We start from the raw sequence: 22,049 nt of genomic DNA, 5'->3' as shown, positions 1-22,049 counted from the left end.
GTATGAGTTATTGATTGTCATTATGAATTAGATCATCCTGTTAGCTGTTCCTCAGACTGGGTCATACTGTTACTGATTTGGATCACATGAATATCCTTTCTATTTAGTAGCTTCTTAAGGTTTGGAGTTAAAGGATTTATGTGAACCCTGAACTTGGGTATATATTTGTCAAGGTCCATCTCTTCAGGAGCACTGTTAATGGTGGTCTCATTAGCCCAGACTGGGCCAGGAGTAATAACTGTGTGCCCTATGACAGTTTTTTTTCTAGGGGTGTAAAACAGAAGTTGTAGTCAGTAACGGGACACATTAATGAGCCATACTGATAGGTTTTATGGTACTGCCTCTTCACAGTATAGGTCACCCTCACAGCCTGTTTATGTCATTTGGAGAGGTGTACCAGACAAAAAACAGTAGCAGCTAATTCACAGGTCTTGCTGGACTTTTCTTCTAGTCCAGCATACCCACAGATTGGAATTGTGATGTCAAATACATCGCACCTGCATATGTACAAATATCCCTCAGTGGAACAATGTGCCATATGAGGGGATCTGCAAGCCCTGGATTTATCATGATATACCAAAATCTCTGGTATCTCCAGGCGTTCCTTATAAATATTTCCTTCCGGGTAACCTCTTGAACGGACAGCTGCCAATTTATCAAATACTTGGCCAGAAGGAGTAAACACAGGAAAAGACAAAGTAAAAGAAATATATAGGAGACTGGCCATTGAGATACAATTAATTTTACAGGTATCCTCATTGGGATGTGGCATTACTGACCCAGAGTTCCTGATGGTATTAAACAGAATTAGTTCACGTGTCCATTACATGCCCAATTTATAGTCTGATTTTCCTGGGTACATTTAGGACAATACCACTTGGGCATATATTTGTCTTTAATTAATCTAGGGATTCTGTATTCCTTAAGATCCTTTAGTACCTCGTCCACAGCTTGTAATATATACCTGCTATAAGCAGTAGAGAATGTTTCCTTACCCCTGTATTTATCTTTCCACTTTGCACTATTAACATTAATTATTTCCTGGGCTAGCCCATCTGTTCCATTGGTATTGAGTTAAGTACTATATCAGCCTCTTTATAACTGAAATAGCTGATCTGTCTTTTGATATTCTCTTAAGGTGCCCTGTTCTAAATTGACTTACATGATTTGAAAAGGCCCAAAATAGATCTTATAATTTTGTTTAGGCTTTGTAACCCCCATGTTCTGAATGCCAGAGGAGCTTTCTGACCCCCTATAGTACCTCATATTTTACTATGATATGCAGCTAATCTCTGAAATCAAACCAACATGTACAACCTGGACACACTAGTATCATTACAAAGACCAATCTCTGCCATATTCTAATTGAACAAATTTTAAACCCCAGATATATGCATAACCTATACATTATTAATCAAAGGCCCAGGTATCGGAGTAACAGTGAGTCCATCTTTGGTCCTACTTCAGATTCTGTACAGGAAATGGGTTCTGTAGTTGTCACTGTGGTGATCACTGTGAGTGGATCTACACCCCACAGAATAATTTTTTCTTTGTTTCTGGTACGCGGTTCCCTTTGGGTCTCTCTTTCTTTGGGGAGGAGATCAATACTTATTTATAAAACACCTGATCTTCCTTTGTTAAGTTCTAAATTAACAAGGAAATGCTGTTGGCAAAACCATACACCTGATTGCTATTTGTACTTTCAATTGCATTGTGTATCACATTATTAGTTGTTCCATTACTATCAAGTTTCCATACAAAAAGATATACAGAAGATTTTGTTCAGATAAAATATATCAGAAAGAAATTGGGGATTCTGGTGAGGTCATATGTTACTGGTTGCCACGCGTTGTTTCAGAAGGTCCCCACTACTGCAGTTTTATGGATGTTGAGATGTGAACCTCCTTCACTACCTACTGGGAAGCAGATCCATAGGAGTGGCCCTGGTAACATGTTGTCTTCTGTGACTTCTCCTTCTGCCGGGAAGAGAATTCTCTTTTGAACAGCTTGAAGTTGTTAGCACAATGAATTTTATCAATATAACTCTTATTTCCAGTAACCCACTTTTATGCATAGGTGATCTTTATGCAAAAAAGTTTACTTTCCCCCTTTGGCTTTCTGTCTTCTGAGAGGGATAGTTACAGGACTTTACCCAAGTTTTTGAATTAATTTGCTTGTTATAACAATTAAACTTCCATTACAGGTTATTAACAGCTTTGTAAAAACATCAATTCCAATAACCAATACAGTTAAAAAAATAATTTTGCAGAATAATTTAATTGCTGTTATGATAATTTGTGAAACTGATGATTAAAAATAGTATGGTACCACTAGTGAAAAGCAACGTTGTTGTTTTTTTCTTTTGTATAATTATGCACACAAAATAAATGTTTGCTCTTACAATAAAACCAAATAAGACAAAAATAGTCATGTGACACACAAACATATAGCGTATATATAAGACATCTTACAATTAAGATGAATGTGGCACCACAATTTTTATATTTGGCCATAACAGATAAGACATTGAAACTTAAATCCATTAGGACAATACTTGCCAGGAAACAAAAGTTAAACAAAAAGGATTAAATGATTGATTAGGCAGGTTATCTGTTACCTTTCCATTTAAATACTCCCCCAAAAATAATTAGAATTCATAGTAATTTATTTGCCCCCCTTAATTGTATTAATTTAATTAACTTAAGGCAATATACTTCACTTTCCTCTAATGATAACTGCTATATATAGAAGGGCAAGAGTCGAGGATTAAAAACAAAGTTAACATTTTGTTGTGTTAAAAAAATCATATTACAAATTTGACATTTGGATTCCTAATGGGTTAAATTATTAATTTCACTGAACTTATTCAATGATTTGGTTTGTGAGGGTTTAAAAGGAAAGTTTTGTAACCTTATTTTTCCTCTTTGTCTACACCTGCTTTTATAAATTAAGTATTTTGTTTTTCTGTTTTGTTTTGTTTTTTTCAGTGTTGATTTCCAAACAGCAGATCTTACCATTTATGCTAAAGGGTTCATTCTCTCTCCCCACTCCTCCCCTCCATCTTCCACATCTGGATTTGCAAAGAGTTAAATTTATTTAAAAAAGAAGAAAAAAAAAGAGGATGGGTGGAGAAAAGTGTAACTTTTAGCTACAAGGAAATGCACGTGTATCTTTTGTCTTTTCAAATGTCCAGTAGGGGCTAAGGCCAGGGACTGTCCTGCTCTCTAAAGATGCTGATTGAGGCACAATCTATTCCCAGGCCTTGCCACACCATTACGCTGCTGCATGGTGTGCAAGGGATATAACATAAGCCCAGGGATTCAGGTACTGATAGCAACCAAAGCGATCAGACCGAGTGGGGAATCTCCTAGGAAAACCTCATAACGGTCACAGATCTGTGATTATCCCCAGTGGCCATTACCAGAGGAGTGAGTGGAAAACAGCTCAACAGCATGGGCCAAGTATATCCTGGGTACAAATCTGATTTCTATGGAAAGGCACTAGAATGATCTTGGCCCTACGGAGGGACCTGTACCTGACTCGGCAGCACCCTGTGCAATTAGAGCAGGAACAAGGGACAGTTTGTACTGCAGAATCTGCAACAATACAGGGGACTCTTGCTCCAGACTGTGAGCTAGGACAGGGATTTTCAGAATGACTTAAGAGAATTAGGTGCCCAACTCCCATTGACTGTACAAGGGGAGAGAGGCACCTAACTCCTTAGACCCCTTCGATTCTAGCAGCCTTAATGTACATAAATTTGTCTTGTCCCCTTATCTCCTTTTTTTTTTTTTTTGTGTCACCCTAATCCTAAATGGTCAGATCATTAGCACAACGGTCTGAAGTCTGACATTGTTCAATAGAACACATAGAAGTCCAGTTAGCATCTGTGCAATCTTCCCCCACTCACCATTCCTTGGACATGTGCCTCTACCCTGTGCAAGAGCGACCCCTTCTGTAGATGTCAGGATATCCTCTTCTCCATGCCCCTGGACCATGCTAGAGTAATAGAGCACAAGGGTGCAAATATATTGCCAGTAATATTGATGTTTGTGTGGTGGGGACACATATCCTGGGTACAAATCCATCAAGGAGACTGGAAGCCCTGGCAAGGAAGGCTGCCCCAGAGCCATGTACCATGGGAGGCAGGGCTTCATTGCCAGTCTGCCTTTCCTTCATTGAAAGTTCATGGAACCTGAGATGTTTCAGTGAATCTCTGGGTTCTATGAATCAGCAATATTGGACAAAACTCTGTTTCCTCAGAAAATTTCTAACCAGCTCTACTTGTGAGCTACCCTGTTATTTATCTCTGCCATAAGCTGGAATGAGCGCCACCTTGTATCATTGGAACTGAGTGAATATAGCAAAATCATCCCTGTATGAATAGTAATGTTACTTTTGCAGGGAATTCGATTCAGCTGAGGTCTTAGCCCCTGTGTGAATATTCCAGCACTGAAGACAGGAATGTGCATGGACATTTAAGCAACAGGGATGGGATTTTCAAAGGTGCCAAAGAGAGTTAGGTGCAGAATTCCCAGTGAACATCAATAGAAGTCAGGTGTCTCAATACCTTAGGCCCTGTTGAAAATCACAGTGTTTCAGGGTGGACTGGCCCTTTAAGGGAAGATGGGCTCATTCATACCTGTGTCCTGTTATCTGATCCCAGATGATGAGTTTGGGCTTGGGGCTGGGTTGGGTCAGTGACCAGGCATGAGAGGGGGCAAAGGGTAGAAAAATTTTAGGGATCAGGAGCCTCCTGCAGGGGAACCAGAGAGGACCCAGGGTCAGAGTGGACTTGGGAAGCAGCTCTCCACAGCAGCCAGAGGGGAGGCCTGGCTTGAGTGACCTGCACTGCTGGGCAGGAACAGAACCTTCCAGAGGGAAGTAGGAGCCCACAAGGGACATATGGCCTTGTGAGCCTGGAGAAGGCAGCCTGGAGATTCTGGCTTTCAACTGTTCTTCTCTGTTAATAAACCAAATCTTAGAGGGAACAGTAATTCCAACACACCAATTGCAGTGGGACGTTTGGATGGGGAAGGAGAGGAACTGAAGCAGTGGCTGGATGTGACAGCAGTTCGGGTAAGACCCTTTTATATGTAGCCTTTGACTTTACCACTAACCCTAACCCAGACCCTAATCCAGAAAAGTGCCTAAGCATGAGTTTAACTTTAAGCTTTTAAGAGACTACTCATGTGATTAAAGTTAAGCATATACCAAAGTGGTTTCCTGAACCAGGGCCTTTGTAGAGAATATTCGAGGGTAGTGGGGTTTGAAATCATAATCCTGAGTGTTCACAGTGGATCCTCTCATGATCTGAATTCTCATAGTGCTATTGACTTCAATGGAGCTATAACAATTTACACCAGCTGAGGATTGGCCCCTTCATTTTTACAGTAATACTTCAATTTATCCAATCAAAGAAAACAGAGTGTTGAAAATATATCCACTTGAAAGAGTTTTAAGTTCATACACCGAGCAAATATGATGAGCTGATTGTAATGGAGTTATGGGATAAGAAATATTCATAGACATGCTTTGGAAAATAATGTTTAACAATGAATACTTATAAGAAAATTATGATCTGGACATAGACAGTCATGGCAGGAAAAGAGGATCAATAATTTGAGTAATCTATCTATCTATTACTGTAGTTCACAATCAAACAGAAATCTATCATTATGACACAATTAGGTTGTGTGTTAGGACAAGGCATGGTCTACCTAATCTCATACCCAGCTTTTATCGACCCTATATGCAGCAGTGTACACAACGATTCACAGAGAAGGAATAAATAAAAAAAAGAATCAACCAAATTCTGAAATCCTTTTTCAGCCTTGATGTGAGTAGATTGACACGGGATGCCGCATGGAATGCCAGATCAGTGCAAGTGATGGCACTTTTCCATTTACACCAAGGTCAGAACAAAATGACCCCAGACAAGTAACTTACACCAGTGTTCATGTTACCACTGAATTGAGCCCAGAGGCATTGGGCCAGAACCTCATCAGTATTAAACCCTGGATGTCAATGGAGCTACTCTGCATTGGCATAGGTGTGGCTGAGATGGGAATGGGAGGAGCAGCGGGAAGGGGAGGAGCAGGGGGTAGGGCCCTGTGGCAAGGGGTGGGCTGGGGGCCCCTAATGGTCTTTGTGCCCAGGGCCCCAATAAATCTTAATTTGCCTGTTCCATGAGCGGGCAGCAATAGAAGGAACTCTGCAAGGTGACTCTCATGCCGCGATTTCCTTGGCCACATGGACACAAAGAGGATAAGTGCCTACAACTGCTACCACCTGAGGAATCTGTTTGGTTGAGCTCAAGTGGCAGAACCATGTGCCTGGATATTGTTTCTGAGACTTCAGTTTCCTGCAGTGACCAATTACGTTTGCAGACACATCCTGAAATTATAGAAGGATATTTTAAAGTTTAGTTTGAATGTAAAGAGGCATGTTTTATTAACTTCATCACACAGGAAAAAAAGCCTTTTTATTAATTTCATATGTATTGCTAATGATCTAAGCTGATGTGCTGTGGGAGAAGGAGGCAGGTCATGGTCCATTGGCATGTGAATGTTCTGCAAAAATGAGCCCCTTCCCCTCCCCATGGGGCTGAGACTCAGAGACCAGGGGGAGTATGGGGCTCCCTGATTTTAGAGCTGTAGAAGGACTTTTGCTGCTCTCAAGATTCTGTCCATGTCCTTTGGGTTATGTCCCGTAATTGTCTCACTAGATCAGAGGTTGTGGTGATAGATGGTCAGTCACGGCTGACCTGTCTCCTTCCTGACATGCTGTTCATCATTCAGGGGTTCAGAATCCCTGCCCACATCTGCAGTTCCCTGGGGTGAAGAGAGGGTTCAGGACAATTCCCTCCCTCTCTCCAATAATCTGTGCACATGGGAGAGAAGGGTTGATTCCCCAAGGGCCCTCCTTTATCTCTGGGTCTCCCTAGGGAGGAGCCAGTGTCTCTTCTCAGGGCCATCTCCTGGGTCTCACAGGGGTTAGAGGTTCTCGCTCCCCAAGGCAGTCTGGTGCCCTGTGGTTGGTGCTTAACAGAATGTGAGGGGCCTGCATTGGAGCCTCACTAAGGGCCATGGCTTGTGTGTGTTACAGGAATCCATCGCTACATGGCACAAAGGGGATCCCCTGGGTGGGTGAGTCAATGCAGGATTGTGCCTCAAGGGATCTGGCCACTGTTTCCCTGGCTGATCTCCGAGTGTCTGAGAAGGGAGCTGCTGGGTCAGTGAGTGGGGAAGGACATTCCCAGCTATTGCCTGACCAGATACCAGCTGGAGTCCCAGCCCCCTGTAGGAGCACAGAAAGGGTGTGGGGGTTTCTCAGCACCATCGGGAGTTAGGAAGAAGAACAGCCTTGTCTTGGGCATTGGATCGGGGATACAGTGAGATCCTACCCTGGGGTGCATTACTGCACCCTGCAAAAGGCTGGGGGTAACATCAATGTGGCGGAGAGTGGGACCTGAGACCTCCACCGGGGCCACTATAGAGCGATACCGTACCAGCCCCAGGATTTGGAGCCTGGCTCTTTGCAATCTGCCAAAGGCTCGTGCCCTGTTGCTTTTAGGTCTTTGAAGAGATATTCTCTGAGGGGCAGAGAAGATCCTTCCTGCAGGTGGTGCTGCTGGCCATCTACAGCCCCCTGCTGTCCGTCAGCCAGGCTGGGCTAGTCCTAGCCTTCTCCACCCTGGGAGAAGCTGCCTAGCTGATGGGGACAAGGTGAGAGGCCGGAGTAGGCTCAGGAGATTGTGGGTGGGACCCAGGGCCTCTCACCTCTAGGCCCCGGAAAGTCATTCCCGTACCATCGCCATTCGGTGTCCAGGAAGCCGCAAGGCGAATGAGTCAGAGCAGGTGCCGTGGCTAGAAGTGAATTCAACTCCATGAGCAGGATGGACTAAGGGCCTGAATTGCAGAGATGCCACAGCCACCAAAACTCCAGTTCCAGTCAGTGCTGTCTGCGCTCCCTCAACACCTCTGTAAACCTGGCCTTCAGTGAGGAGCCAAAACCTCAACCTGCTAAGATAAGGAAGGGTAACAGCCATAGTCAGGTATATCACCATGCGACTGCTCAGTGCCTCTGGCCAGCTCCCTTGGCTTGACAGAGCTGCAGGGATCAGGGTGCAGTCAGACAAGATGAGAACAAGCTGGGGACATAGTAGAATGGCAGGGAGGGCCCCTTCCTCCCAGAGGACAGTCCATGGCCCGTCCATGGGGAAGCTCTTCCTTCCCTCCATACTGTGTGCTTTGGTGCCTGGACACTGCCCAGCCATCAATCTCAATGAGGTCTGTGATTCATCCACTCCTTAGTACCTCTTTCTTTAATACCGATAAGGAAGCAAGAGGAAACTGTTTTGGGGGCTGTAACTCAGAAAACCCTTTGCCCAATGACCCCAGATTTGGATCACTATCACTATCCCGTGCCCCCTGGAGGCACACCAAACTTCAAAGCAATCTGCGTGACCGGATTTTAGAGCACTTACAAGGTTTAAGCTTCAAAGCATATAAAATGGCTGGAATGGGAAGTCTCCGGCTGTTTCTCTGTACTGGTGCATGCAGACTGTAAAAAGTGAACATTGTGTTAAATACAGTTTGGGTCCCCCAAAGATAGAGTGAATAAACTCAACAAACTGAGACATTTTTGACATTTTTGACATTCATCAATTACATAGTTTGAGCTCTAGCACTGCACAAAATAACCCACCTAGAAAACCCCTTTTTATCTCCACAACCCCTAGCTCAAATGACTTTTTGAAAAGAAAATTATATTTTTTCCTGGCTTATATCTCCATAACCCTTAGCTCAAATGACTCCTAATTCAGTTTACTAATCCTACCCTGCACCTTCCCGAAGCACACCAATTTTCAAAGGAATCTGACTAAGCATGTCAATGTTAGAGGCCTTAGAATGCCGATTTTTAAATGGTAGTCACAACGCAACTTTAACTATATTATAATATTTCTTAGTTCGTTTACTGGCTGAGTACCCATCTCTCAGATTTCTGTTTATTAACCATGATCTCGGAATATTCCATGAGCATTAAAATGGGATTGTGCTGTTAAAAATGAGAACACTGATAGAGGAATAAGCCTCAAACTAGGCACCACAGTATAGACATTCAACTCACGTAAACTGGCACAGCTCCATAGCACTATGCCAATTTACACCAGCTGGGGATCTGGCCCTTCATATTTCTTCAGTCTCCCTGACATACCCACAACGATTGTGAATTAAACATTATCAAAATGCCATGCAGCATTTCACCGACAGCCTAATGAGCCTTCTATTATAGTCTTGCCTGCAGTAAGAAACAAATGTAATTGCTAAGAAAGAAAGAAAGAAAGAAAGAAAGAAAGAAAGAAAGAAAGAAAGAAAGAAAGAAGGTTAGGCCATTCATCCCAATAGAAGTGAAAGCTCAGACATAGAAAATCTTAGCACCAGTGAATTCCTCCAAATTCTGTCCCTAGTGGGAATGAATCGCTCCTTACCATTAAAAGTTACACACTTGCAATTAATCCCATGGAACAAAGAACTAAGGACGTGCAAACGGGTTCAGAATGGTTCTCTCATCTTTGGTTTAAACTCACAGGCAAATAATATGGATTCTAAACTATGTAACAGGCTAGATCCCCAGCTGGTGTAAATCAGCCATTGCTCCATTGAAATCAAAGAGCCAGATCCCCAGTTGGCAAAAATAGCCCTAGCTACACGAGTGTGGACGTGATTCTTAGTTTTTAGTGTTTGCTTTTGGTACCTCTTAATGACCTAATTCTAGGGTTACCATACGTCCGTTTTTTCCCGGACATGTCCTGCTTTTCGGCAATCAAACCCCCGTCCGGGGGGAACTGGCGAAAAGCCGAACATGTCCGGGAAAAATACTGGCTGGGCACTTCCTCTCCCGCGGCTGCTCTGCTCCGCTCTTCCCTTCTCAGACTTTAAGAGCCGAGCTGCCCGAGCCAACGCTACTGGCTTCGGGCAGCCCCCCCACCTCCGGACCCCGAGCCGCCGGCCGGGCACTTCTCCTCCCCGGCTCCAGCTGCTCTGCTCCGGCGGCTCGGGGTCCGGAGGCAAGGGGGGCTGCCCAAAGCCGGTAGCACTGGCTCGGGCAGCTTGGCTTTTAAAGTCTGAGACGGGAGGAGCAGAGCATCTCAGCTGGAGACCGGGAAGGGAAGTGCCTGGCCGGCGGCTCGGGGTCCGGAGGCAGGGGGGGCTGCCCGAAGCCAGTAGCGCTCGGGCAACTCGGCTCTGTTTAGGAGCCGGGCTGCCCGAGCGCTACCGGCTTCGGGCAGCCCCCGTGCCTCCGGACCCTGTGCCGCCGGAGACCGGGAGGGGAAGTGCCCGGCTGGGGGCGCAGGATCCGGAGGCAAGGGGGCTGCCCGAAGTCCAAGCGCTACCGGCTTCACGGTTTGCCGGGCAGCCTCCAGACCCTGCGCCCCCGGCCGGCGCTTCCCCAGCACAGCTGGAGCACGGGAGGGGAAGCGCCCAGCCGGGGGCGCAGGGTCTGGGGGCTGCCGGCAAACCGTGAAGCCGGTAGCGCTGGGTCAGCCCTTTCCCTGTGGCTGGGAGTGGGAGGGAGGAGGGGGCGGAGTTGGGGCGGGGAAGGCGCGGAGTTGGGGTGGGGCTAGAGGTGGGGGAATGGGCGGGGCCAGGGCCCGTGGAGGGTCCTCTATTTTTATTTATTAGATATGGTAACCCTACCTAATTCAATCAGCCCAGCCAGACTGAGCTGTGGGTTCCCCTAGTGGCTGTACTCCAAGAGCTGCTGATGCAATGCAGGAGAAAGGGGAGCGGGGGGAAATCTCTGCTTACCCAGAGGTAACTATGTGGAGTTAATGAAGAAACATGCAATTTCAGGCCCTCTGAGCTTCTGGTGCCACTAGTCTTTTAGCGATTGTAGGTCACATGTCTGTGCTATAAATATATATTTGATTCTGCAACCCCTTTGGGACACCCTTTGAGTCCCAGCCCTCCCTTATTTTTAGCCTAGGGTCCTTCCAGGGATGATGCCATTGTGTGAGATCCAGGAAGGGTGCTGTTCCCTGATGTTCGGTTCAGCTAGTGCAGGTTGTCGGGGTGGTTTGCTTCAGAGGTGAGATCAGAGCTGGGTTAAGAACCCTGGAGACCGGATTCAGCTATTTAGCCCCAGAACAGGGACATCCTAGGTTGTGACCATGTCTGGTGCCTACACAAACCAAGATCAGCTCTAGAGCTGGGAGGGACTTTCAGTCTCCAATCCCATTTAGTCCATCACCTCTGAGACAACCCTGCCAAAAGAGGGCAGCAGAGAGCACATATCCGTGGAGTGGATCCCTGTTTGCCAGGAACTGCAGAGGGACCCAGCAAGTCAGGAAACAGTTTCTGGATAATATAGTGATGGGGGCATGATAGACAGATAGGATTATTTGGACATTATCTCTCTAGCAGAGGAAGATCAAATACATCACAAGTTGGGAAAAATTCTACAAAGAACAGCACAGTAAGTTTCCTATTTCAATTAAATATGTTATACAGGGTGTAGCATCTGACAACACAGGGCACATGTGAGAACATAAATATGCATGACAATTGGAACTCATGAAGACTTTTACTATCAATTTAATCAAATACCTAGCACCAGTCAGACTTTTTTTGTTTATATTTCAGCAGCAAAAATGGATTGTTCATAGAAATTGTGAAAATCCAATCATGTTCCATTGTGGCAACTGAGGCCTTGTCTACACTACGAGAGTAGTTCGATTTTACTTGCATCGAATTTTTGTAATCGATCTTGCAAAGTCGAACGTGTGTGTCCACACTAAGGACAGTAATTCGACTTTGTGCGTCCACACTAACGGTGATAGCGTCGACATTCGAAGCGGTGCACTGTGGTCAGCTATCCCACAGTTCCCGCAGTCCCCTCTGCCCATTGGAATTCTGGGTGTAGCCGGCAATGCCTTCTGGGTAACAAAATGAGTCGAGGGTGCTTTTGGGAAACTGTCGTCATCCGTCCATCACTCCCGCCCTCCCTCCCTGAAAGCGCCGGCGGGGAAACAGTTCGCGCGCTTTTCCAGTCATTGACAGCGCGGACGCCACTGTACTCCAAGCATGGAGCCCGCTGCGACCATCGCTGCAGTTGTGGCCGCTCTCAACGTCTCGCAGCTTATCATAAAGGTTTCCCTGAGGCAGATGCAGAAAAGTCAGGCGAGGAGGCTACGGCACCGCGGTGATGTCCTGAAGTCTGAGAGTAGCACAGACCTGTCAGAAAGCAGGCGACCCAGCGCCGAGGACATCACAGTGGCAATGGGTCATGTTGATGCCGTGGAACGGCGATTCTGGGCATGGGAAACAAGCACTGAGTGGTGGGACCGCATAGTGCTGCAGGTCTGGGATGAATCCCAGTGGCTGCGAAACTTTCGCATGCGGAAGGGAACTTTCCTGGAACTTTGTGAGTTGCTGTCCCCTGCCCTGAAGCGCAGTGACACCCGCTTGCGAGCTGCACTGAGTGTACAGAAGCGAGTGGCCATAGCCCTCTGGAAGCTTGCAACGCCAGACAGCTACCGGTCAGTCGCGAACCAGTTTGGGGTGGGCAAATCTACCGTGGGGGTTGTTGTGATGCAAGTAGCGAAGGCAATCGTTGATGTACTGCTGCCAAAGGTAGTGACCCTGGGAAACGTGGAGGCGATCATAGATGGCTTCGCAGCGATGGGATTCCCAAACTGCGGTGGGGCCATAGATGGAACTCACATCCCTATCCTGGCACCGGACCACCAGGCCACCCAGTACATTAACCGAAAGGGATACTTTTCCATGGTGCTGCAAGCACTGGTGGACCACAGGGGACGTTTTACCAACATCTACGTGGGATGGCCGGGCAAGGTTCATGACGCTCGTGTTTTCAGGAACTCTGGTCTGTTTAGACGGCTGCAACAAGGTATTTACTTCCCGGACCACAAAATAACTGTTGGGGATGTGGAGATGCCTATAGTCATCCTCGGGGACCCAGCCTACCCGCTAATGCCCTGGCTCATGAAGCCCTATACTGGTGCCCTGGACACTGAAAAAGAACTCTTCAACTACCGGCTGAGCAAGTGCAGAATGGTGGTGGAGTGTGCTTTTGGCCGTCTCAAGGGGAGATGGAGAAGCTTGCTGACTCGCTGTGATCTCAGCGAAACCAATATCCCCATTGTTATAGCAGCTTGCTGTGTGCTCCACAATCTCTGTGAGAGCAAGGGGGAGACCTTTATGGCGGGGTGGGAGGTTGAGGAAAATAGCCTGGCTGGTGATTACTCACAGCCAGACAGCCGGGCGATTAGAAGAGACCAGCGGGAAGCGCTGTGCATCCGGGAGGCTTTGAAAGCAAAGTTCCTGAGTGAGCAGGGTAACCTGTGACTTTATAGTTTGTGTACTGAGAAGCTAAACCTGCCCCCGTTTCTTTACCCAGGTAATGTTGACTATCCTATCCAGTTACATACCCCCTTCACCCCCCCTCCAACACACGTGTCGAAATAAAAATAGTTCTACTTTGTTAAAGCACACCGTTTTCTTTAATACTGTTTTCGCGGGAATTTTTTAAAACTGGGACGCAGACTGTGGTGCGGGGCGGGTGTAGTGTAGTGACGCGAATGCAGCTTCTAAACTCAAGGATTGACAGGCTCCGCTGCGGTGGGATGCTTGTTTCAACGGAGCCTGTCAACCCTCCTGATCGGGACTGTGTGTATGGGGGGTCTATTTGACTTTGTGGCAGGGGGAGGACGGTTACAGATCCCATGCTGTGTGGCTCTGTGATCCTGCCTAAGGACCGGCGCTTAAGATCTGTAACTGCCCTCCCCCGCCACAAAGTCACAGAGCAACCCACCCCCCCCCAACATTACATCAAAACAACCTCCCAGACTAACCGGGGCAACTAGTCACTGCATCACTGCACTGTGTATGTGCCCTGCTGCTGTGCCTGCCCCCGACTATGTACCCTGCCAAAGGAGACTGTCCTGTCCAATTACCAACCCCCTTTCCCCTCCTCCTCCAAAAGAACATGATTGAAACAGTAGTTAACAGAAACGAATTTTTTATTATCAACTACACATGGCATTGGGAGGTGAAACTTGGACGGGGGCTTGTGTCAGGCGGGAAGGAAAGAACTTTTCAAATTTTGGGAAATGAGAGCCTTCTGCTACTAGAGCTCTCTGCAGGGGTGGAGTGAGACTTAGCAGGGACTCTGCCGCCTCTCCTTCTTTGCACTTTGGGTGAGGTGGGTATGGGACTTGGTGGCGGGGGAGGGCGGTTAGAGATGGACTGCAGCGGGGCTCTGTCCTCCTGCCTCCGTTCCTGCAGAACATCCACAAGGCGCCAGAGCGTGTCCGTTTGCTCCCTCAGTAGTCCAAGCAGCGTTTGAGTCGCCTGCTGGTCTTCCTGCCGCCACCTCTCCTCCCGATCCATGTTGGCTTGGTGCATTCGGGTCAAGTTCTCCCGCCACTGGGTCTGCTGTGCTGCCTGGGCTTGGGAAGAGGCCATAAGCTCAGAGAACATGTCCTCCCGTGTCCTCTTCTTCCTACGCCTAATCCGCGCTAGCCTCTGGGAGTGTGATTCCAGGCTAGGTTGTGAGACAGTCGCAGACGGGGCTGTGGAAATGGCAAAAAGGGAGTGAATTCCTCAGAAAGATAAATGTAGTTGTGAACAAAGAACATAGTCTTTCTCTGTGAACAAGACCATGCACAGCACCTTTCACATGCGCACTCAGCACAAGGTCGAATTCTCGGCCTTCGCATTCAGTGCCTGGGGTCTTGAACAGCACATTTGAGAAGCGAGGCAGCACAACGGAATTTCTGTTGCTGGCAGACATGGTAAGCCGTACACTTGTGGCAGTTTAAAACTTTTATATTACCACTGGCCTCATTTCACATTTAAATCAATGTCAGTCCCTGCTGCCAGCAATCCGGCAAGCGGGAACTCTGCCCCTGTCCCACCCCCTCGCGGCTGTCCCCGGGAACGATCCCTTTCGGCTGCCCCTCTCCCGCCTCCACCGCGTGGCTACAAACCAGCGGTTACAGTTCTGTAAAGGAACGGGAAAGCAGTCCCAACACTAACATTCCCCTACCTAATTAAAAGCAGGTCACCATGGCCGACATCACCCTGATGAGGATCTCCGAGAGCGACAAAGAGAGAATGCTCCGGGAAAGCCTCCAAAGACCAGGGCCGTATGCCGCCCTGCTGTGCAGAGCAATGATCCCCGAGTACTTGATAATCTCGTGGCGCGGCAACGTGTCGTACTTCGGAGGACCCAATAAGGCCGCTCTCCCCAAGAACCTCATGCAACGGCTTTCAAGTTACCTCCAGGAGAGCTTCATCGAGATGTCCCAGGAGGATTACTGCTCTATCCCTGGACACATAGACCGCATTTTACTGTAGCTGCAGTAGCAGGGAATAAACAGTAGAGCGGCTTGTGCAGGACAATCACTGAAAACCGGACATTGCTAGATTTCTTTTCAAAACTTGCACTGCCCCTTACTAAACCGTTAAGCGCCTAGGGCACACTAATCATGAACAACCCATTCTTTTAATTGTTAATATTCCTGTTTTGTTAAAAATAAATGTTTAGATGTTTACAACACTTACTGGCTGATCCTTCACCAGATTCTGTGTCCGGGGTAACGGCTGGGGACGCTTCGTAGGGGATCTCTGTAAGGGTGATGAAGAGATCCTGGCTGTCGGGGAAATCAGCGTTGTGAGAGCTGCCGACTGCCTCGCCCTCCTCATCTCCTTCCTCATCTTCCCCGTCCCCTAACATGTCCGAGGAACCGGCCGTGGACAGTATCCCATCCTCAGAGTCCACGGTCACTGGTGGGGTAGTGGTGGCGGCAGCACTGAGGATGGAATGCAGTGCCTCGTAGAAACGGGATGTCTGGGGATGGGATCCGGAGCGTCCGTTTGCCTCTTTGGTCTTCTGGTAGCCTTGTCTCAGCTCCTTGATTTTCACACGGCACTGCATTGCATCCCGGCCGTATCCTCTCTCTGCCATGTCTTTAGAGATCTTCTCGTAGATCTTTGCATTCCTTCTTTTGGATCGCAGCTCGGAAAGCACGGACTCATCGCCCCACACAGCGATGAGATCCAAGACTTCACGATCAGTCCATGCTGGGGCTCTCTTTCTATTCCCAGACTGCACGGCCATCACTGCTGGAGAGCTCTGCATCGTTGCCAGTGCTGCTGTGCTCGCCACGATGTCCAGACAGGAAATGAGATTCAAACTGGCCAGACAGGAAAAGGAATTCAAATTCAAATTTTCCCGGGGCTTTTCCTGTGTGGCTGGTCAGAGCATCCGAGCTCGCACTGCTGTCCAGAGCGTCAACAGAGTGGTGCACTGTGGGATAGCTCCGGGAGCTATTAGCGTCGATTTCCATCCACACCTAGCCTAATTCGACATGGCCATGTCGAATTTAGCGCTACTCCCCTCGTCGGGGAGGAGTACAGAAGTCGAATTAAAGAGACCTCTATGTCGAACTAAATAGCATCGCAGTGTGGACGGGTGCAGGGTTAATTCGATTTAACGGCGCTAACTTCGACATAAACGCCTAGTGTAGACCAGGCCTGAGAAGAATACAATTTTAACTAAAAGCTGTTGAAAACTGAAAAAAAAAATAGCCTCTATTGTCCTTGGAAAAACAAAATATATATCGAGGATAGCAGAGACTTTCCATGAAAAAGTGTTCAATTTAAAACCCAATTTGCCTTTAAAATAATTAAAGCAGAAAATGTCTGTCTACCTAGAAACTTAGCTTTGTACCAGGGTAGGGAACATTAATTTTTTCCACTAAGACCACAATTTCAAACCCATTCGCTCTATTACAACTGTTTCAAAGGGATAGCTCCAGGATGGTTAAACTGAGTAAAGCAAAGTTGATAGCCCACAGAATATATTTTAAGCATCATGATGCTAAAAGACAGAGTTGAAGCCCCCAGACAAAACCTTTCTATCTTGACCCTGCTCAAGGACAGAAAAAAGGTCAATAGGATTAGAACCCAGATCGCCTGCTCTAGCACCATTTCCTCTGTTCTATATTGCTGCCAGTTAAATGGCAGTGCTGTTGAGAGGTGCACAGAACATACACATAATACGACACAGTCCACCACCCTAAAAGCTTCCAGTCCTAATGGACAAGGCAGAGAAAGGGAGGGAGGGGAAACAGAGGCATGGGGGGGGGAAGTGACTGGCCCAAGGTCACCCGGCAGGTCAGTGGCAGAAACAAGAACATAATCTAAGTCTCCTGACTGCCACTGACCTGCACAGCACAGACATAAAGTCACAGAGGGAAACAACACAACCTAGCAGAAACTGAGCGACGCTCCTAGCCCAGCATCACACAGAGATGGAAGTGCAGCTAGGATTGGTGCCATGAATCAATCTCTAAATAGGTAGAAGGCCGTCTATGTGGCGGAATCATCACAGATGAGCTGCCACGTAGGAAGCTGGGTGAGTCAATGTCGTATTTCTCTGGAAAGTGGGAATCAGGCTGTGTTGTCATTTTAGTATGTTAGTTTCATGCCCAAGTTGGGGGGTTGCTGTTTGTCACAATAGGGAACCATCTTGGCTAGAATTGTTGGATTTGGATTGTACTTTTTTCCATCCTTCATACTGCATTTTCTCTAGGGCCAGATCTTCAGATGGTGTAAACTGACCCAGCTCCATTGCCTTTAAGTGAAATAATCCAGTTTTCACTAATGTGATAATGCATTGATTAGTGCTCTGGCTGATGGGTGAGGAGCACTCGTGACTCCTCAACAATGGAAGTGACGAGTGCTGTGCACCTTTGACATTCACATTTTGAGATATTACAGAGAGAGAATCAGGATCAATTTCTCTGTCACTCTAATCCTGACCATTGCCCTTCTCCTTCCCTCCACAGACATCACATGATATACTGAGGAAGAAAATGTCCAACCGAACCACTGTGACCGCGTGCCTTCTCCTGGAATTCTCTGACATTCAGGAGCTGCCGATTTTACACTTCATGGTGTTTCTAGTGCTAGTTACCTGGCAGCCCTGGTGGAGAATCCTCTCATCATCACAGTTGTTCTCCTCGACGACCATCTTCACACCCCCACGTACTTCTTCCTGATGAATTTGTCCATCCTAGACATCGGTTCCATCTCTATCACTGTCCCCAAACCATGGCCAATTCCCTCATGAACATCAGGTCAATTTCTTATTCTGGATGTGTCGCCCAAGTTTTTCTCTTTGTCTTTTTTGTTTCAGCAGATCTTGCTTTATTGACCGTCATGGCGTATGACTGATATGTCGCCATCTGCCAACCCCTGCACTATGAGAGAGTGATGAACAGAAGAGCTTGTATCCAAATGGCAGCTGGTGTCTGGATCAGTGTTTTTCTCTACTCTGCACTACACACTGGGAACACATTTGCAATAACCTTCTGTGGAGGCAATATGGTAGATCAGTTCTTCTGTGAAATCCCCCAGCTCCTCAAGCTCGCCTGCTCAGACACATACCTCAGTGAAACTGGGGCTATTGCCTTTAGTGTGTGCTTAGCCTCAAGCTGCTTTGTTTTAATAATTGTGTCATATGTTCACATCTTTACCATGGTGCTGAGAATCCCTGCTGAGCAGGGCCGGCATAAAGCCTTCTCCACCTACCTCCCTCACCTCATAGACTCATAGACTCATAGACTTTAAGGTCAGAAGGGACCATTATGATCATCTGGTCTGACCCCCTGCACGCTGCAGGCCATAAAACCGTCCCCGCCCCTTCCCTGGACTCTGCTGCTGAAGTCCCCAATCCTGTTATTAGTGGCCTCAATCGGCAGAGACCCTCCTGCTAGAGATCCCTGCCCCATGCTGCGGAGGAAGGCGAAAAACCTCCAGAGGCTCAGCCAATCTGCCCTGGAGGAAAATTCCTTCCCGACCCCAAATATGGCGATCAGTAAGACCCCGAGCATATAGGCAAGAGTCTCCATCCTGACCCCTTTTAGCCATTATGCTATTTACCTACCATTGCTTGGTTTTCCTTGACAACTATGTTTTACCATTAAACCATTCCCTCCATAAACTTATCTAACTTAATCTTAAAGCCAGACAAGTCCCTCGCCCCCACTGTTTCCCTCGGAAGGCCGTTCCAATATTTCACCCCTCTGACGGTCAGAAACCTTCGTCTAATTTCAAGCCTGAACTTCCCCACGGCCAGTTTATATCCATTCGTTCTCGTATCCACGTTAGTACTAAGCTGGAATAATTCATCTCCCTCCCTTGTATTAATCCCTCTAATATATTTAAAGATAGCAATCATATCCCCCCTCAGCCTTCGCTTTGTCAGACTAAACAACCCAAGCTCCTCTAGTCTCCTTTCATACGACAGGTTTTCCATTCCTCTGATCATCCTAGTGGCCCTTCTCTGCACCCGTTCCAGTTTGAGTTCATCTTTTTTAAACATGGGAGACCAGAACTGCACACAGTACTCCAAATGAGGTCTCACCAGCGCCTTGTACAACGGAAGCAGGACCTCCTTATCCCTACTAGATATACCTCGCCTAATGCATCCCAAGACAGCATTGGCTTTTTTCACCGCCACGTCACACTGTCGACTCATAGTCATCCTGCGGTCTACAAGGACCCCTAGGTCCTTCTCCTCTTCCGTTACTTCTAACCAATGCGTCCCCATTTTGTAACTAAAATTGTTATTGGTCATCCCCAAATGCATCACCTTACACTTTTCACTATTAAATTTCATCCTATTTCTGACACTCCAATTCACAAGCTCATTCAACTCTCCCTGCAGGATATCCCTATCCTCTTCCGAATTTACAACGCCTCCCACCTTCGTATCATCCGCAAACTTTACCAGCCTACTCCTGCAATCGGTTCCGAGGTCAGTTATAAATAGATTAAATAAAATGGGTCCCAAAACCGAACCTTGGGGAACTCCACTGGTAACCTCCCTCCAACCAGACAGTTCACCCTTCAATACGACCCGCTGCATTCTCCCCATTAACCAATTCCTTATCCATCTCTGGATTTTCAAATCGATCCCCATGTTTTTCAGTTTAACCAATAATTCGTCATGGGGTACAGTATCAAACGCTTTACTGAAATCCAGGTATATTAGGTCCACCGCATTTCCCTTATCTAATAAATCCGTTACTTTCTCAAAGAAGGAGATCAGATTCGTTTGGCACGATCTGCCCTTCGTAAAACCATGTTGTAAATTATCGCAATTGCCACTACCCTCCAGGTCCTCAACTAATTTCTCCTTCAAAATTTTCTCCAACACCTTGCACACTACAGATGTTAAACTAACAGGCCTGTAGTTACCCGGATCACTTTTTTTCCCTTTTTTGAAAATAGGAACCACATTAGCTATTCTCCAGTCTAACGGGACCACCCCCGAGTTTACAGATTCATTAAATATTATCGCTAACGGGCCTGCTATTTCCCGCGCCAATTCCTTCAATATTCTCGGATGAAGATCGTCCGGTCCTCCCGACTTAGCCCCATTAAGGCGTTCAAGTTTTGTTTCTACCTCGGATACGGTAATCCCCCATCCCGAACTCCCCTCTGTAATGGTGCTAGTATCCCTAATCCCTTCATTGGCCTCATTAAACACTGACGCAAAATATTCATTGAGATATTGCGCCATGCCTAGATTGTCTTTAATCTCCTCTCCGGCAATAGTCTTCAGCGGTCCCACTTCTTCTTTCTTTGCTTTCTTCCTGTTTATGTGGCTGTAAAACCTCTTACTATTGCTTTTAATTCCCCTCGCTAGGTCCAATTCTACACGGCCTTTGGCCTTTCTCACTCTCTCTCTACATTCTCTGACTTCACTTTGGTACATTTCCTTACTGATCCCTCCCCTCTTCCACTCTTTGTACGCTTTCTGTTTTTTCCTAATCGCCCCTTTGAGTCGGTCGCTCATCCAGCTCGGTCTAAATCTCTTGCTTGGTAATCTTTTTCCCTTTTTGGGAATACAGGCCTCCGACAGCTCATGCATCTTTAACTTAAAGTAATCCCAGGCTTCTTCTGCCTTTAAATCCATGAATACGTTTGCCCAATCCACTTCCCTTACCAGTCCTCTTAATTTGTTAAAATTGGCCTTTTTAAAATTATAAACCCTAGTCTTTGACTTAATTCTGTTACTCCTTCCCTGTATTTTAAACCGAATTAGCTCATGATCACTGGAGCCCAAATTGTCCCCTACTACCACTTCCTCAACGAGGTCCTCACTACTTACCAGAATCAAATCTAAAATGGCCTCCCCCCTCGTCGGTTCAGCTACCACTTGATGGAGGAATTGATCATCAAGCACATCTAGGAACATCTGAGCCCTATTATTGCTACTAGCGTCACCATGGTGCCATTGTTCTTTTGCACTGCTAACTTTGCCTACAGTCATCCCACCTCCAGCTCAACTTCAGGTCTGGATCTCGTGGTGGCTGTTCTCTATTCCGTGCTGCCAGCAGTGATGAATCCGATCATTTACAGCATAAGGAACAAGGAGATCAAAGCTGCATTGAGGAAACTGATTGCGTGGAGGTTATTCACCAAAAATAAACTGTCCATGTTTTCCCTTTGATTGTGATTTCATCCTGTTGCTTTATAAATGTAACCCTCTGATGACCTTATTGTCTCTATGAGAACATGCTTTGCCATTTGCTTATGCAGAAAGGTGTATTTAGACAGGTAAACATGCAGACAAACACCACTTAAGTCAGTGGAGTTACTGTAGATTTACCCCCGTGTAAATAAGATGAGACTCTACCTATCTATCTATCATGTTTTTTCTACTGCCACCCATCACCACACTATCCGAGCACCTTCCACCTCAAATGAATAGCCATAATCAAGTCCCCAGCGGACCTCATGAAGTCTCTGTGTCTTTGGGGGAGGGGGAAGGGCATAAACTTTTCTTGGGGTGCCATAGCTTTTGGCTAATTGTTTGCTTGTGTGACAGAGTGGGGTATTATGGTGTCAAACTGTGAACTCTGTTGTAGTATGTGTAGAAATATTGGCACGGTGACAGCACAAGTCTGGCCTGGCTCAATGGCAGCCTGTTGTGCTGCTTTCCAG

General features: G+C 46.8%; 1 protein-coding gene and 1 pseudogene across 1 annotated transcript; one reads left to right on the top strand and one right to left on the bottom strand.

Moving 5' to 3' along the window:
* Positions 1–13,687: 13,687 nt before the first annotated feature.
* On the bottom strand, positions 13,688–16,567 carry LOC135974734 (uncharacterized). The gene is made up of 2 exons (XM_065563248.1): positions 15,594–16,567; positions 13,688–14,599 (listed from the first exon to the last, which is right to left on the bottom strand). The coding sequence occupies exons 1-2, from the start codon at positions 16,168–16,170 to the stop codon at positions 14,124–14,126; spliced, it is 1,053 nt and encodes a 350-aa protein (XP_065419320.1). The 5' UTR covers positions 16,171–16,567; the 3' UTR covers positions 13,688–14,123.
* A 1,341-nt stretch (positions 16,568–17,908) lies between these two features.
* LOC112060835 (olfactory receptor 14A16-like) lies at positions 17,909–21,693 on the top strand (annotated as a pseudogene).
* Positions 21,694–22,049: the final 356 nt, after the last annotated feature.

Source organism: Chrysemys picta, chromosome 12, assembly GCF_011386835.1.
Source record: "Chrysemys picta bellii isolate R12L10 chromosome 12, ASM1138683v2, whole genome shotgun sequence".
Taxonomy (NCBI): domain Eukaryota; kingdom Metazoa; phylum Chordata; order Testudines; family Emydidae; genus Chrysemys; species Chrysemys picta.
This window is presented reverse-complemented; position numbering and strand designations above follow the sequence as displayed.